This window comes from Amphiprion ocellaris, chromosome 4 (assembly GCF_022539595.1).
Source record: "Amphiprion ocellaris isolate individual 3 ecotype Okinawa chromosome 4, ASM2253959v1, whole genome shotgun sequence".
NCBI lineage: Eukaryota > Metazoa > Chordata > Actinopteri > Pomacentridae > Amphiprion > Amphiprion ocellaris.
The window spans coordinates 33648614-33667455 of record NC_072769.1 but is presented as its reverse complement, the minus strand read 5'-3'; the positions used below and the strand labels follow the sequence as shown (position 1 = coordinate 33667455).

The 18842-nt window shown below is 37.8% G+C and overlaps 1 protein-coding gene across 4 annotated transcripts in view; it reads left to right on the top strand.

The window, feature by feature from the left end:
* Nucleotides 1-16653, top strand: part of rptor (regulatory associated protein of MTOR, complex 1) — a 230872-nt gene extending 214219 nt beyond the window's left edge. For 2 of the 4 annotated variants that reach the window (XM_023268571.3, XM_035947405.2), the window contains exons 30-36: nucleotides 35-82; nucleotides 9410-9516; nucleotides 11092-11219; nucleotides 13370-13456; nucleotides 13540-13656; nucleotides 13797-13926; nucleotides 14505-16653. In XM_023268571.3, the coding sequence (XP_023124339.2) occupies nucleotides 35-82; nucleotides 9410-9516; nucleotides 11092-11219; nucleotides 13370-13456; nucleotides 13540-13656; nucleotides 13797-13926; nucleotides 14505-14573 (686 nt within the window). In that variant the 3' untranslated portion in view covers nucleotides 14574-16653. The remainder of the gene's footprint in view (nucleotides 1-34; nucleotides 83-9409; nucleotides 9517-11091; nucleotides 11220-13369; nucleotides 13457-13539; nucleotides 13657-13796; nucleotides 13927-14504) is intronic. The other 2 variants (XM_023268573.3, XM_035947406.2) reach the window with 1 other exon arrangement.
* The last annotated feature ends 2189 nt before the right edge of the window (nucleotides 16654-18842 follow it).

Genomic DNA, 18842 nt, shown 5'->3' with positions numbered 1-18842 from the left:
TCCTCCTCTTCCTTCCATTCCTTCCTGCTCGCAGGTCTGGCCAGAAGGGTCTCCATCTATCTTGACAGGAGTAAGCAAGGAGGTGAGTGTCACCTTTCTTTTATTCTCCCAACACTCCCACAGCGGAAGGTGTTGCACTGAACAGCCTCTTTTTTTAGGTTTTTGTTACTCCCCCCTTGACCGCCCGTCACTCATCCATCTGTCTGGTGATGCTCCATCATCACTTCACCTCTGACAGTCACCACAAAGTTTAGAAGATGGAGAAAAGTTGCTGTAGCTTATTTGTAAAAGTGATATCACCTCTTTCGTCACTCTTGCTTTCAAGTTCAAGTCAGTATATCTGCAATTTGCAGCATTAATGGTGGTGAATTTTCCACTTTTTAACTCTCTCAGCCCCAGTTTTTTTTCCTCCTGTTACATTTTTTCTCACTGTAATATGACGTTTTTCACCTCTGTGGAAACAGCACAGCAATGGGTAGAAGCAGTAATTACTCAGAGATGTCACCTCTGCACTATAATGAAGTTATATTGCTATAAGTTCTAAGAAAAGAAAAACTTAGAGTGACATTTCACTGTTTATTTTACAAGAATTTATAGAACCTGGAATCAACATGTACAACATTTTACCAAGTTCCCACAGGTGTCATATACTGGAAGAATATGGGACACGATATAGCACTGAGATTTTACTACTTACAGTTTTAATTGCAGTTCAGACGAAAACTCCCAGAATTTTTGCCATTTGACTGTTGGTTGCAGCTCAGTCACTGAAGATTTCACTATTGTGATAAAGAGCACTTTTTTGTTGTTTTTTTTACAAAATCTTTTTAGTACATATAATTACTTTTTGACAAGGTTTTAAGTGACTGACATGACACCTTTGCAATAAAGTGATGTTGATGAAAGATCATAATTTTAAGCTTAGATTTGATTAATTTTCCAGGCAAAGCTCTAAGTCAGACATGATAACTGCAAGAACCTTTGGAAAGTTAAACATCTAGAAATTCTTTCTGTTTTTAAGGTTTCTGGCTCTGTTAAATGGTGCTGTTTTGTCAGCTCAAGTTAAGTCGACTTTCAAACCTGCCAGCAGGTTCTGGGGTTTGGAGGGTTAAACTATTATATTAACTATTATAATGTAATGTTTTCCTTAACGTCAGATAAAGGTAGACAAAGACAATCATTCCATTTTGAGCTGAAACTTACACACTTATAATTCATTTATATTACTATATTTCTATTTCTATAATTTCTATCTGCGGGCCCTGGAGAGACCTGGATGAAAACGATTTGTTCATATTCTCTTAACTGTATGTTTCGTTTTAACATTGCAAGAGTAAATGCTTTTACAATAAGGACTAACCAGTGAGTTTGAGAAACACTGGACTGACAACATCCTAAACTCTGCTGGCATCCAGAGCCATAAATACTGCAGCTGTCAGTGGAGCTTAGGTGACCTGTAACCCGACAAACAAATTGCTGTGGTAATACTCTAGTTAGAATTTTGCCTAAAAACATACTGCTTTTTAGGCACCCTGTTGTTTTAATGGACTTTTGCAGAGTGTGGTATTTTGTAACTTAGCGTACCTGTTTAATCCGTTATTTGTACATCTACTCGGGTTGTTCAGAAAACAGCCATAAGAGATGGACCTGTGTCACCGGCATGCAGAGAAATCCTGTGTTTTCAGTGAAATGTCACTAACAAAAAACTTCCATGGGAGTGTTTGACTGAAATCCACGTATAAAACAACATTCACATATCAGCTTATTCAGAGCTTTTGCCAAGAAAAGGCTGAGCTCAGTCTTCAAGCAGTCGCTGCCCCATTACTCATCTTCACCTCAAATGGCATCTTTCATGTATCAAAACACATTAATTGAAGATGGTCCCAAAGGTGTAGCTGTTTAATTGGCAGGGTGTTGGTGTGATTTTAATAATGTGGAGCCCCCAGTCAGTCTGTCTGCAGGGATTAAAGTCCAGAGGAACCAGTGCAGAAGTTATTCTGCTGCTGCATCACTATGAAGAGGCTGTAACTGGACATAGAGGTTTGGACAAAATAAAACAAGAGGGAGATGGATGCTGGGGAGAAAAAATAAAATCTGGAGAGGGAAGATCAGAGGGGGGTTAAAAGAGTTTGATAAATAGTTGGGTAGCATTTGCTTATTCCAGATGGGTATACAGAGAAGACACAAGGATAGAAAAATAGTAAGTGACTCTAAAAGAAGGTCACAGTCATGTTTATTTTTAGGCTGCACGTTGTTAATAATCATCTGTAAGAGAAAAAAAAAAGGTAGAAATCTGGCAGCAGGAAGGCCGGAAACAATATGTTAAAATGGTGGAATACAGGATTAGAGTAACAGATATCTGTAGAATAATGATATTTAGCTGATTTCAATACAGTAGCAAGAGAACACATTACTATTAGTAAAAAAAATACAGATTTTTGACATGGACATTATTCTTAGGTTTTCTTTTTTTTTGTTTTGCAGTTGCCATGCAGGTAAATACTTTTTTTCTCTGATTTTACTATATATTATCTGTAGTTTAACAAAACTGTGTAAATCTGTAAAATAACAGTTTAAAACAATTATGTACTATTTTTAATTCCTTGATATACATAATTTTTATTTCAAATAATGGCAAATATTTGTAAAAGTAGTTAGATTTTTTTCTTTTTTTTCTGTATTAAATACAGAAAAAAAAATTTACACTCAAATCTTGTAAGAGAATTAATTGCATTGTGGACATTACTGGTAATGTGTAAATTAATCCTTTTTTCTGTAATTTTACTGGTCATTGTATGTAATTTAACAAAACTGAAAAGCTGTAAAATAACAGTAAATTGTTTTTAAAAGTACAGCTAAAGCTTAATTCCTTTTTTTTGCAATGTAACGAAGCACACAGTTTTCACAACTGTAATTACATTTAGAGCCAGTTTATTGAAGTTCTGGTCCACATACTGTTAAGAATGATGCTTTCACTTCTTAGTTCATTTAGGTCAGTCGCCTCCCTCTTTTCATTCCTATTCAGATGAGTTGTTTTTCTTTTACTGTCTTCTGTGTTTTTGTCCCTTTTCTTTGGGCTGCATCAGTGAAAGTAGGGCAGCTCTCTCCTCTTTGGCTTCAGGATTCAGATGCTGAGTCCTGCTCTACATTCTGTCTGGCGCCTTGTTAACATCTGAGCTCTGGGAACTCGATAAATCCGCAACCTGGGAGTCGGTGTGGGGCTGACAGGAGGCACATGAGCTGGAAGTTTAAGTAAAATAAGACAAAACGCACAGTGTCAGTCGAGCTTCTTTTGTTCACAGCCTTTTAACTGAATGCAAAGCAGAGTTTTCACTGTACTGTTGGTCAACAGAGAGGAGAAGAAGGGACGTTATAGAAAGAAGGAAGGAAAATTCGCCAATCATCACCTTGTGAGTCATTCATGGCTTTACAGTTGTGCGGAGGTGGCCAAAAAAAGTTTTTTTTTACAGAATCTGAGTTAGTTTGTTCTTAGATTTGATGGGTTTTCCCTACAAAACGAAGACAACCCATGATAGGTTCAAGAACTGCCAGAAAGTTGAAGTTATTCTTGTAGCCAGGACCAGAACAATCCGGTCAACACGTACTGAAATCACGCCCACTATGCTTCATTTTTTTTTGTATTTGTCAACCAGGCAGGTCATAGCTTCTCCGAATGCCAAAGAAAAGCTACAACGAGGACGCCTCCCCGTCAGTCAGAGGCCCCATAAGATCCCACCACATGATGGACGAGTTCCTAGTAATCCCAAAAAAATGTTTGTTACCAGAGTCCTCAAGGATCTTTTCAAAGCACACAGGATGAAGGGAAAGAGAGGGAGAAACGCTGAGGGAGGAGAGCCACCGTTTGAGTGTAATGAGCTGCAGTGTGTGGGATAGCTGGACTATCACTGGAGATGAAGGTGTAGGATCACAATGCAGAGGAAGGTGAGTGAAGCTGAGATGTTTATGCAAAAGAAACAGGAAAAACAACACAAATTAGGATACAGGGATTATCGACCACAGCTTTATCCCGCTGATGATTGAACAAGGGAAACTCCTACTAACAGCATCATTACTGGTTCTGATGTTGTTATTATGGAGAACTTTTGATCTCAAGCAGAAAAGAAGATGAGAATGTTCATCTGTTCTGTCTATACCACCACCTCTGTGCTGGTTTACAGCTGAGGAAACATTGCCCACACTCCTTTTTTTTTTTTTGCTTCAGCTTCTTCCTTCTCACAGCTCAGTTCTCCATGTCCATATTGATTTTTGTGTGGGTAACTAAGACCCACAAAGGTTCCCTCCGAGGCAGAATTTTCTCCCATTTCGAGCAGCCGAGTGATTGTCCGCGAGAGACTGAACTGAAGGGTCGAGTCTAAGGCGAGTTCTGACCCTTGAACTCGATGAGACATTTGTTCGATTTGAGTCGGGAAGGATTTAGTCGCTTGAAGTGGAGAAGGAGGAAGGAGGTAACAGGGAAAGATTTTGGAAATGAGAAATAGGAAGTGGGCACCTGGATGGAGAGTCCAAGAAATCGAAATAAGGTGGACGGATTTATTAGTCATATAATCTGACTCACCGGATGTAGACTGTGGGTATAAACCTGTCACGCTGCTTTCTCCTCCTCTTCTACTATTTACACTGTAAAAAATATGACGTCAAAAAAATTGTGAAAATGGTGCCAGAAAAAAATGTTAAAAAAGGATAGAATAGTGGAACATTTTAAAACTGTTTTTAAAGAAGTGAAAATGACAGCAAATATCAGTTAAAATTATGTTTTTGCTGATTTAAATTCAGTAAAATGGTGTGATTTTACTGTCACAAATTGTAAGTGAACAAATTACTGAAAATACAGATTTTTTTTTTATGTGGACGTCAGGTGCAGTTTTTGCCAATTCTTTTACAGTCAAAATATAAATGAATGCTTTTAAAATCTATTTTAAAAAAGAATGTGATTTTACAGTGAAAAGTTGCAAAAGAACAGATTGCCATTTAAAAAATACAGAAATTTGAAGTTATTTACAGTTTTTGGCTAACATGATTTTGCTATATGTTATATTTGATAAGAGAATCTGTAAAATTGACAAATATTCAACATGATTCAGTCCTTAATATACTCTACCTCATTTTTCTTTCAGCAGCAAATGTCTGTAATATAACTAAACTTTGGCTGATTTAAATTCATTTTTTTAAAAAAGAACCTTGCAAAAGAGCAAAATGCCATTTAGAATAATTTCTAATAAAAATTGTGTACTATATTCAGTCCTTAATATACTGCACATCATTTTTCTTTCAAATAACAGCATCACTATTTTTTTAGTGAAGACCATCAGTTGATTCTGTTCTTAGCTTAGATAGGAGTGAAGGAAGGAATCTATTTTAAACTGGACCAGCCGTCTCTGTGACACCATCTATCAAGTACTTCTAATGCATTCTTGAGATCTCTCGACTAAAAAGTTCCACCACCGTTGGCACTTCTTGTCGTCTCTGACCAGACAGTTTTGCAGCCATTCGCTCCTCAAGGCATGTTGGTTGTTAATGTGTTTTTAGGTGAGAACGTATTCCTGGAACTCGTCATCACTTAGAGCTAAAGGAACCTCTTGGATGAAGGTGAAACGTCCATAGCAGAGCTTATGGGATCTTCCCTCCTACACGTTCTATTATATCCTCACGAGATTTCTTCTCATGGGAGGAAAGATGATGATGAATAAGGGAGGATGAAGCTGTGAATCTTGGAGAACTTTGGTGATATGTTATTGTGGAGGAAACACGTGCACACGTTTCAGCGTGTTGGGGAATCTTTCGTTCTCCTCCTCTTTCATTGTAACCCAGATTTCCTCATCGCCGAGCTGCCGGCTTCAAAGGGAATGCCTCCTCTCTTCTCTCTGAAACGAGCCGGCGTCAGGCCTTGTGAAGTGGTTTTCCCCCCAGCGGGAGCCCATGATGCTGACGTCGGGTGACGTCACAGCGGGGGACTCAAAGCCGCCGCACGAGGCTCGGGTTTTCCTGACAACATGAGCCAAGCGGGAAATCGTAGGGCTTCGACACAGATGGTTCATTAGATGAAAGTTAAGCTAAGTCACGACTTGTACACGAAGAGTGGGAAAGCATCGCAAATGATGCTCACTCCTGTTCTGTGAGTCCCAGTCCGGCTCTGTACTCTTGGAAATGCTGCAAAAGAAGCAAATTAGGATGAAAATATGAAGTGAATGTTGAAAGTAAGGTGCTGATGTAAGTGGGTGAGCTGGAGATGGGTATAGATTGTAAAAAAACAAAAAAAACAGGAGGAGGAGGTGATTCAGAGGAACAGGAGGAGGGAAGGAAGCAAATGAAGCACAGTGAGGTGAGTTTTAAGAGCACAGAAAAGGATGATGTTTCTGTCACCTCTAAAAACATCCTTTCTAGAGTATTTCAATGTGTGTTTTGATTTCTGGAGGTCCTACCTGCCTGTTTATTCCTGCTTTACTACCTTCAGTATCAGAAGAGTAGCTGCACTGCTGTCACTTGCATGGCTTGTAGGAAATAGGGTTCAGGTCCAACGTTTTACTTCATACATTTATGGAGCTGGAAGGATCCGAACATTATGCCGTATTAAAATAATCTTCTTAGGTTTACATTTGACTGACTCATGTCATTTCCTATCTGTCATTTCTCTTATTTCTTGCCATCAAACCCCCCAAAATATTTATTATCTCTGAACTCCAAGCAGTTTCTGGGAGCTTTATGCTCCTGTCACGTTTTTACTCACTGTGGGCTCATTTTTAACTGCAATATAAAATCCTGCACCTCTGTGGAAACAGAACAACTATGAAGAAGGACAGAGAACTCTGAAATGTCTTTTGTGCAATATTATACAGTCATTGTGCCATAAATCATAGAAAAAGAAAAAAATATTTGAATTTCTCTGATTATTTATGTTATAAAACTTGAGACAATCTAGAATCAGCATGTACAAGATTTTTCAACAAATTATACCAATACTGTAAATTAAAACAATGGCTCGACACACTATACATATTTTTATGTTTACAGTTTTAATTAGTTTCCATATGTGTCTCCTCTCTGCTCTGTGCAAACACAGCCTGCAGTTCAGATCTAAACTCCCTGAATTTTTGTCATTTGACTGTTAGTCCCTGCAGAGTCACTAACTGTTCCAGAAGTTCAGCCCAGTTCACCTGAAAACACTCAGAATTTTGGTTACCTCACTTTTGGTCACAGCTGAGTCACTCATAGCTTCGTAATTAAAGCAAACTAATTCTCCAAAAACTGTTTGTTTTTGGAGAATTTTAAAATGAGGCACATATAGACAAAAGGGATTTATACTGACACAATTTCAAGCTTCTTTCTTTTTTGATTATTCTTTGACAGAATTGCACTTCACAGATGATTAGGGCAGTCAGAAAGTTTAAAATCTGGCACGTCTTTCTGTATTTACAGTTTGTGACTGTGATAAATGGTGTGATTTTGGTGGGTTTTTTTAAAAAGATTTCATGTCTTTCATGGCCTCTGGCAGGTTTTGTGGTTCAGAGGGTGAAGTGACAAGTTGAGAACCTGCTTCCAGCCTCACGTCAACACTGAATAGTGATTGTGGTTTCATTCCCTCTGAAAGTCTTTAAACCGTCCGACACGTGCCTCCTTCACGCTGTAGGCTGCAGTCGGAGGCCTTTTCCAGGCGTCTCTGAGCCAGCAGGCCCCGTGCAGCACTGCTCACTTCACTCCGACTGCCAACACATGAAGAGTCTTGCTATCTTCAGCTTCTTGCCTCCTCGCTTTTCTCACTCGAGTGCCATTTGACTCATCAAAGCCAGAATGTGCTGACAGGCTCAGTTCCAGGGTCAGTGTTTGCATCTCCCTCTGGTCACGTTGACAGAGAGGGTGCAGAATGCTGAACCATGCTTCCATCTGCATGAAGTCCATGTTTGGTTACAGAAAAAGACGCAACTTTTATCTCTGTAGAACTAAGACTGACAGAGGAATAAACAGACAGAAGTAGTTTGGTTTTTTTTTTGCACCTGCACTCTCTGCAGAAGTTGTGTTTTACACTTATTGGTTACAGAATCTTTCATTTCACTCGCTCCATGTGGTAACGAAGCCTCCTGAAACCTCCAACAGATTGTGTGGTTTGTGTATTCGGGGGATCAACACATGCTTTATGTGTTTACCAGCTGTGTTTGCAATTAACTGCTTAAAAATTGTAAATTCAACCTGCAGTTCACATATTGCACACAAATTATTGTCAGTATTTTAATATTTCATGTTATTCGTGCTAATTGTGATACAAAGATGCCTTCTGTTGTTCTAACAGCATATAGTTTATGTTTTATGGAGTCTATGCGTGTTTGTGTGTGTTTCCTATAAAGGCAAACTTTGTTGATCACTAACTGGGGAAATTTTCACATTATAACAGGTCAGCAGACATAAGGAAAAAATATGAGTAATAGATAGAAATGAAGCATGTTAAAACATAAAAAACTGCCAAATAAAGACAATATATATATGTGATTTATAGTAATTCTATCTCAAATCTTAATTTTTTTTAGAACAATTTCTGCTCGACCATCTATGATTTACCTTAAAGCTGTATAACATGAAGCATGGCCATTTAAAAAGATATCTGTGAAACTTTACCTGCATACATCAAATACTTTACACGGTACATGTTTTAAAAATTGCTTAGAAAATGAAAAATATGCCACAAATTAACATGCTATACCTGCTGAAATACTTCTGAAAGTTTGGTGAAAATAACCTTTCTCTTAATTTTTGTGAACAAGTATTTCCTATTAAAATGTTTTTTTAATATGTTTGTTTGTTTTATATTACTGTGACATGCTGCTACATATATCTCAGAAAAATGTCCCTAGTTAACTTCAGCTTTATCAGTTTTTTTGTTAATGCGCTCAAAGATGAGACTTTTCATAACGACTTCATTTTTTTTGTTTCATAGTTCAACTCAGTCATAATCAGACATTAGTTGATTTACTTGTCCAATATTACAGATTCGATATCGGACATTTTGAGAAATAACGGCAAAAGTTCTGGTTTTTATCTATAATAGTTCTGAGACATTGTTGTTCAAACAGCCTCAAATTTCAAGGTGCAAAAAAACTGCTGAAAGTGTGACAATGGGCAGTTTTTTTTTTTTTTAAATGTCAAAAAGTATTTGATTTATCTATGTAACATTTCACAAAAATCATTTTAAATATCCATAGTTTATGATATTAAAATGTAGGAAAATCTGAGACGGTTTAGCGAAAGACCTTTGATGATCTGAGATAAAATCAGCCTATAATGTGTAGAATGTGTATACTGGCTTACATGGAACTGGTAGCTGGTCTACTATGTCTGTTTGGTACATATATGTATAGAAGTGTTCTGTGCGTTCTGACTGGTGTTTGGTCATGTGTTGCAGGAGCTGGTATGGTGGTGGACTGGGAGCAGGAGACTGGACTCCTCATGACATCTGGAGACGTTCGAGTGATCAGGATCTGGGACACCGACCGAGAGATGAAGGTCCAGGTATGAATGCACCTCTTTAAGTCCTATAAAATGATTGAAATAACAGCTGTGAGACCACAGGCTGCCGGACTATTCAATAATCTTGGATTTCTTGTTATATGAAGAATATTCTGATCATTTTAGGCTAACATCGAGACGTTTGTCCATCAGTGTCCTCCTGAGAGTTGACTTTGAGCTGCTGACTTAATTTCATGCCAGCAGCAGCACAGATTTCTCTCAGCGCCTCTTGACAAATCATTTCCACGTAGCTCTGTGTATGTATACAAGTCAACAAGTCCATTGATTCCTGTAGGAATTTCTAATCTTCTTCCAGTCTAAAATTTGCTTCGATAACATGAGAAAATTCTGAACTTTTGCAGTGGATTTGAGAGAAACTATGCTGTGTGGCAGAAAGTTTGAAAAGTCAATTAGCCAACAGACTGTCAAGCTCCTTAAATATGTTGACGGTAAAAATGTGTAGATGTCTGATTTAGAAATTACTAGTTTAGCTATTTTACCTCGCTAACTGTGTAACATGCAGAGTGAATGCATGGACATTCATATCTTTTAACCCTCTAAACCCCACGTAGTTTCTGTGTGTTTTTTGCTCCCGTCCCATTTTTTCTTCCTCACTCTGGGCTCATTTTTATTTGCAGTATAAAGTCCTGCACCTTGGAATGGAAACATCAAAACCATGAAGAAATAGAGAGAACTTAGAAATGTCTTCTGTGCTGTGTGATGCATTTATAGTGCCATAAATCATAAGAAATGAAGGTTACATTTATTTGATTTTTAATACTACAAAAATTTAAAAAACCTGTGATCAGCATGTATTCATATTTTTCCAAGTGCTCGTTGGTGTCACAAATACTGAAAAAAAACATGCTGACTCCACATACATTAGATCTGTTACTACTTACTAATACTTTACTTCTTCAGTTTGTTTTAATACGTGTCTCCTCTCTGCTCTGTGTAAATACAGCCTACAGTTCAGCTGAATACCCAGAATTTTTGTCATGTGACTGTTGGTCACAACTAAGTCACTCATAGGTTCTTGATTGCACTGAGGTCCAAATATTTTTTTGTTTTTTACAGTATCTGACTAGAACAAATTGTTAATTTTGTGGTGAATTTTTAAATGAGACTTGTAGAATAAAGGGCTAAAATAATAATTTGTGAATATTAAGGTAGGTTGAATAGAATTTAGAACAGAATATGTAATACAAACTAGTTTCTTTAAAGCTCAAATATATATTTCAGTTAAAGTCTCACGTTTTTTATTTACATTTAAAATAAAACCTGAAATAATCCTGTTTGAGACTTTTCACATCAACTCTTCATGTTTAATCTGAGCTTTTCCGTACGCTGCTGGAGCTGACTTTTATTTTGTTAAACTTTCTCACATGGAATGATGCTTGTTGTGCTAATCACTGTCATGATGGATGGACTTAATAGAAACCGTCCAGCTTCGCCTTTGGCTGCATATCGATGCTGCGTCCAACTTCAAATGAGCCTGTAATCACCAGAGCTCATGATGGATGATTGTGGAGGAGGTTTTATGTGAAATGAGCATAAAGTTACACCTTTATGTCGCAGGACATCCCAACAGGAGCCGACAGCTGCGTGACCAGTTTGTCCTGCGACTCCCAGCGTTCGCTCATCGTCGCTGGTCTCGGTGACGGATCCGTTCGGGTCTTCGACCGCAGGATGGGTCCCAACGAATGGTGAAGCTCCCTCTTCTTTCCTCTTTCACCTCATCAGCTTTTCGTCACATTAAATATTGAATTTATGGTTTAATTTCCCTGCACTGTCTCACCTTTATTCAAATACACCGAAGAATGTACGTGGCTCTTTCTGTGGGGATTAACGCCTACAGATTCCTACATTATTCACTTCTATAATCTATATTTATTATATATAGTGAGCCGTAAATCTCCCTTCGCGTTGCCACCTCTTTTAATGGACCCCAGTGACACTGTTCCCCCCCAGTTGGTTAAACATTATTTTAATTTCGGTCCCTCAGGGAGAAAACAAAGCAGTTAAACCATGAAGTGGCCCATAAATCTTTAAATAAAGCTAATTTAATAGTTCCCCTCAGGCGTGCAGTTATATCTTTCAGCAACTATTAGTCCAGGACTTCTAGTCAGGCACACAGAGGTCACACATGAAGTATGTTTAAGAGAATGTTTGTATTTAAACCCATTCAGCAGCTTTCAAGTTGCAGTTTTGAGCTGTCAGGTTTTCTAAAATTGCTGTTAATTCTTGTATTTGTGCTGCTTGTTTTCAGGAAGAAAAGTGTGCTCAGAATTTATTGTTAGGCTTATCAGGTGCTTTTTCTGTCCCATCACAATGTACTCTATTACCACAGGTGGTGAGTAATTCAGCTCCTAAAGGATGATCACACCTTTTAACTCCATGGTTGTCACTAGTATTTTTTTTTTCCCAGTCCTGGTCTCATGCTGCCACCTGCTGGTTCCTCACCTGCATTTCATGCAGCACAAGATTTTACTTGGATTTCTGTATTTGTTAAATATTCATAAACATGCGTATACGCCATATATATTAACATCACAACATTAGTCTTTATTGAGCACCTCCAATTTTTGTCCTTCACTAGCTGGAACTTCAACTACAGTCCTTTAGATTCTCATCACTCAGTTTTTGTGCACTTTGAGTCCAGTTTTCCCAAAATACAAGAAAGACAAACAAAACCCGGACAAACTGCAAGACTTAGAACCAAGTCAGTCACTCTGAACTCCAAGCAGTCACTGAACATTTTCTGCTTCTGGCACATTTTTACTCACTGTTGACTCATTTTTTTACTGCGATATGAAGTCCTACACCTCTATGGAAAGAGAACAACCATGAGTAGAAGGAGAGAGAACTCAGAAGTGTCTTCTGTGTACCATAACAAAATTGTAATGGCACAAGTTATAAAAACAGAAAAAACAACAGCTGAATTTCTTAAACTGCTTATTTTACAAAAATTATTTTTAAAAACCCTGGAATCAACGTGTATACCATTTTGTCCAACTGCCATTAGGTGCTACCAATAGTTGAAAATCTTTGCCGTACATGTTATAAATATTTAAATACTTAGATTTTTGAATCTATTCTATACTTCTGTGCTGTAAATGTAAACACAGCCTGCAGTTCAGCTGGAAAACCACAGATTTTTTGTTATATGACAGTTGGTCGCAGTGGAATCACTTCACGGTTGTAATGAGGGTTGCAGAATTTTTTTGTTTTTTACAAAATTTGGTTATTGCAAAAGACGAGACACATGTAATATAGGGTTAGGGTTAAATATTGCAATTTTTAACCTTAGATTTGGGTCTTTTCTCTGATGATTTCTCCTGTTTTAACAATTTCGAACTCTAAAAAATGTGTCATTTTGGCATTTTCTTGAAAGGTAATATAACTTTCACACTTGCAGGTGGATTTTGGGGTTCTCAGGGTTTATTGATTGAATAATCGACTGGCACAATCATGTTTTACTGGCAGATCTAGCCAGAAGACAGATGCAAGTAGCTTTCAGACTGCAAAAAGTACAAAAACAACTGTAAAACACACAAAAGTAAAGGAATAACACTAAAAACCTGAGTACATTTCATGCATCACAAGATTTCATTTGGATTTCACATTTCTCTATTTGTTAAATATACATAAACATGCATATACACCATATAGATCAATATTACAGTATCAGTCTTTATTGAGGACCTCAAAAGTAAGGGAATAACACTAGAAATTACAGTAGACAGTTTGTCCATGAAGAGTTTGTGGCTTCTGAGCTTCAGTGTTATTTTCCTGCATCAGGTCATTTTAGAGAAACAAATTTACATGTAACGTGTCATTTATTGTGTTTCTGCAGTCGTGTGATGACCTACAGGGAGCACGGAGCCTGGGTGGTCAAAGCTCATCTACAGAAGGAGACGGACGGACATATCATCAGTGTCAGGTAAACTCTTTAAAGTTACTGAGATTCACACACGTTAACTTTCCTGTTTTCTGGCCTGTTCTGACTCTGAAGCTTTTAATCAGTGTTAACGGAGACGTTCGGTTCTTTGAGCCGCGGACGCCGGACTCCATCAACGTGCTGCAGACGGTAAAAGGTTTAACAGCGTTGGACATCCACCCGCAGGCCAACTTGTTCGCCTGGTGAGTTAGTAGAGATGCAGGAAAAACTCTACAATGCTAAGTTTTCTGAGCATTTTTCCTGAAATGAATACAGAACCGAGACCTGATAAGATTCATTATGAGGGACATCTTCCTGTTTCGTCTTTCTGTCTTCCCTTCAGCGGATCCATGAACCAGTTCATCGCTGTCTACAACGCTAACGGCGACGTCATCAGCAACATAAAGTATTACGACGGCTTCATGGGACAAAGGATTGGCGCCATCAGCTGTTTAGCCTTCCATCCTCATTGGGTAAAACGAGAATGATGATCACACAGGCGTGCAGCAGTCAAGCTGTTCAGTATTACACCAAAATTATGCCAAGTTTAGGTTGTTTGTTGTTTTATGTCTAAAAAAAATCTTAGAGTAACGATTAACTGCCACTTACAGATGAATGTAGTGGAGTTAAATTACAATATTTCTCTAAGAAAATAACAGCAAAAATAAAAATATTCAAATCACTGCAGCCTAAGTAGTATTTAGGTCAAGCAAACAGTGATGTGAAAAAGGTCCCTCATGGTAATTAGCATCCGATTCTGTCCAAGTTTGAATCTGAGAAAGTTTTTAAAGTTTTATTTGGAGTATCTACTTTTAGCTGCTATTTAATGCAGCAAACAAATTAGTTTGTCTGTTCAGGAACTCCAGATTCCACTAGGATGAAATTGCCACCTCTGGTCACTACTGTATGCAATCTGTGTCAAAATTTTAAAGCTTCAAACATATTTTTGCCTGAGTGTAAATGTTGCTCTCTGCTCTGTTTTTCTGAGCGCACATCACGTTAAGTGCAGTAACAATGCAGTAAATATGACTGTCCCTCTGCTGTTTTGCAGCCACACTTGGCGGTCGGCAGCAACGATTACTACATGTCCATCTACTCAGCAGAGAAGAGGCTCAGATAACACACCAGCATCCATCACCTCCTCCACCCTCCATCCCCACCAACACTTCTGACCCTGAGCCTCAAGCACCAGGATGTAAATGATGTTTTTGTTGTACATATGCAATTACCACCGTGAATGTTCTAGTGATGACTGCTGAGAAAAACTCATGCTATGAACGACTATATATATAAAAAAATATATATATATATATATACATACATATATATATATATATATATTATTATTATTATTATCATTGTTTATTCATATTCTTATTATGAAGCTAATGATTGTAGACTTGGCTGTGCTGAGAAGTGTGTATATTTAAATATCATATACAGAAGAAGAAGAGAGGTTCTATTTTAAAGACCCATCGAACGATTGCTTGGGCTTCTCCTCGCTGCACAGCGAGCATCACTACCTGAACCAGGTGTGACCAGATGTGGAGAGAGACAGATGTTGGTCACCAAGAGGACAGAACACAAAAACACTGTTGAAACACATTCACTGGAGCAGAAAACATGGACGTCACCCCTCCGCTGGACCCCGGTATGTTCAGAAGTTCAGTTAAAGGCCACCAGGACGTTTTGTGAGGACGCACCCGGAGATTGCGGACTGTGCTTGTTGTTGCTTGAAATCAGTGATGAAGGTTTTGTTTTTTTGTGTGTGTAACTGGATTATAGCACAGATGTTTCCCCACAGAGGGCCTCCACAGCCCTGGACTTAATTGATGCCCAGAAACAGACACCTGCTCCTGTTGTCCTTCCTCGCTTCCCTGAACCCAGCGTGCCAAACATGATCATAATTTCCCCGCAAGGCCTCTTTTTATTGTGGCTCCGAGGGATGTTTTTGTTGATTTGTTTGGGGGAAAGCCTGCGTCGCCTCCCCCCCAAGAAGAGATCGGAGACCTGCATTTCCTGCCTACCTGCCCTGCAAAGCAATAAGATCCAACCTCAAGCTCCTCTCTGCACTTCCATTAGAAGAGGATAGCAGCATCACAGCAATACCAACACTTGCATCCACAGCAATGTTGCCCCTCTGAGCTTCTTTTTATGCATTAAAACACCAGAAACACAATCTGCTATCATGAGTGACAGAAGAAATTCAATTCAATTGGTTTTTCGGTGATTGTCTAAACTTACGTATCTGCTGTCTAGTGCAACTTTCTTTTTTTTTCTTTTTTCTTTCGATAAAACCCACCCTGTAAGGTTTACGTTGAGTTTTTATTTTGGTTTTATTGTCCGCCTTGTTTTCTGGAGCTGGAGGCGTAAAGTGTGTTGCATGTTGAGGGACAGTGTGTCGAGTTTTAGTCCTTGCTCAGGTATTTCGTGAGCTGCCTCCAAAATAAAAGCCCGCCTCCCTCCAGAGATGGAGTAAATTGTTGACGTATTTGTTGTTGTGGTGCTGTGTGGTAAAGGCACCCCCTTAATTAGAAGGACGATTTTGAATTTTTACTGCTTTTGTTTGTGCAGTATCACCACCCTCCTCTCTGAGGCTGCAGCTTTGCCTTCTTTGCTTTTTTTTTTTTTTTTTTAATTCTTTTTCTGTTGCTGTAATTTTATGTTTTTAATTCATCTAGCATTTTGTTTGCCTTTAGCCTCAATGATATGGAGGGGAAAAGAAAAGTGACGACAGCTTTAAATGAACATGTTGCACTTTTTCCACATTTTCCTGCCATTTTTTCCCACCATTTCTTCTCCCACCATTTCTTCTCCTGCCAAGCCCACCTTACCTCTCGAACGTCCCGAGCTTCGCTTTTACCCCACAGAAACTGAAAGTGAACTGGGTAAACACACACCATGCAGCCTGTATAACCGGTCACCACATTCGTCTCCGTGGTTTAGCGGAGCCTCAGATGCCTCGCTGGCTCAGCCTAAAAACATTCCTGTTTTTGGACTGAGCTCAGAACCACCTTCATATCTAAGTATCCTGCTTTGAGTTTTAAGATTTTTAGATATGGAGACAAGGACTTTAACTCAGTAGTAAGAAAGGAAAAAACAATCAGATTTGTCTTTTGTTTGACTGTAGACTGCTTTGCTGACTGTGGTTTATAAGACAGGAGATGAAATCAGTGAAATAAACCAAATACAACACCGGATTTTGTCGGTTTCTGCAATGTGCTTTTAAAACAGAGTTATGTTGTCGTCCTTAGATGTTCGTGCTTTATGTGTATAATCTGGATTTTGGGGAGGGAGTTTTAATCTACAATCTAAAATTTTCACCACCAATAAAATTCAGAATAATGACAATATATTGTGATATATTGCTGAAACTGGAGAACACCTAAGCATGCACAGGGAGAACATGCAAACTCCATGCAGAAAGATCTGGGGAAGGTTGGGATGCGAACCAGAGACCTTCTGGCTGTGAGGCGACGGTGCTAACCACCAAACCACTGTGCAGCCCTTTTTAGCAAATTAATTACACTCAAAATATTTGTGTGTGAGCAGAGAGAGTCTGTAAAGGTAACTAGACTGTATGTTGTTGCTGTATGTAATATAAAAATATCAATATTTTATTTTTAAATATTACGTTTTCATCAATACCAGTATATAAGAACACCACTGATTTAGATACTAGAAATAGTTTTCAATGATCATAATTTTTCGTCTTTAAGTCTCAAACGTTAAGGGTATTTTTTTCTAAATTTGACAAAGCTACACATGACTTTTATGTTCACTTTGACATGTACAACCACTAAAGAGTATGTTTGAGACAAATTATGTGTCTGTAACCGTGACAGATTTTTGAATTTCTAGACTGAATGTGGACCACAGTTGACATGGAAGTACTATCAAACTGTTTCAATAATTAATAAGTAATTGTTTAGTAAAAATAGGCAATAATTTTAAAAAATTGCTAATTTTTAATACATAAATCAATAGACTGAAATAAAAAGGATTTACCTCCACTAAATCAAATCATTATTTGATATTTTTATTGCCGATAAAAGCAGGAATTATAGAAAGAATTCACAAATCAAAATGTAATCTATCCATGAATAGTTCCAGTTAATCCCCTGAACCACGAAAGCTACACATTATCCTAAATTGCACCATTTATCAAACTTAAAGTAATTAGCAGATTTTTTGCTTCTGATGGTCCTTTCCATTGAAAAATGAACCAAATAGAAGCATTAGAGTTTAAATCATTTTATTTCACACTTTTCACCTAAAGAAATGGCAAAAGTAAACAGTTTGCACCAGATTCTGTGAAAACAAAAAATTCTGTGCAGCTGAAAAGTCATGAATGACTCCAACAATTTTTCCGAGCATTTTTAACACCTGTGGATGCTATTGTACACTGATTTATTCCAGATTTTTCAGTATATTATATATTTTTTATTCATGGTACTGAAACTGTCGTACTACGCAGACATTTGTGAGTTCTCTCTTCTTGTAGTCGTGGTTGTTCTGTTGAGCCCACAGAGTAAAAAAGTGAGAGGAGTAAATAAAAACCTCCCCGGTATTACTTGAAGTTCAGTTGGTTAAAAGGGGATTTACAAAATCAATGCAAAGTAGTAAATATCAGTCAATGAATCCACAAATAGCTAAATGTCACAATTTAACATTTTTTTAATAAAAGGAATTAATAAGTGCAGTTACAACTTGAAGTAAGACTTCAGATTTGATTTATTCATTTAAACAGGCAAGTTTAATTGAAATCATTTGCATTTTCCCAGTTCCTTTTGCTTTTATAATTCCCTAGTTTATTAATTAATGGATAAATTACTCATTTTGCAAACAAATTCATTAATGCCTGTACAATTAGTTATTAATTAATGAAATAATTTAATACCAGCAGCTAGTTATTTCAGAACTTTTTAACGTTATCAAAGAAATGTACAACTGTACAGTAATGCCAGACTGGGAGGAGGCATCGAACTCTCTAAAGGAATTATAAATCTCATCTGGCCTATTAAAAAAATAATTACAAATTTTGCAACTGCTACTGATCAGTCTGTGTCCTCAATGAATTCATGGCTGTGGGAGTTATTTTTCTGGACGCTTAAAATGGCTTCCCCATTGAGAAGTGTTCATTTTTAGGGTGAAATATTAAAAGTCTGAAAACATAGAGAACTTAGTTTTGGGTCCCAAATAACATATAAGTAAATTCTGAAGAAAACTGAGGAGGTGGAGCAACATATTTCCTCTCTGACATAACATCACTGACCTTGACTAATCCTTGTTACAAACCAACCACAAGTCAAAGAGCTTCATCGAGGGTCCGCCTGGTTCAGTCATGATGGAAAATACTTACGCTAATGAAAATATTTCCATGCGAGAG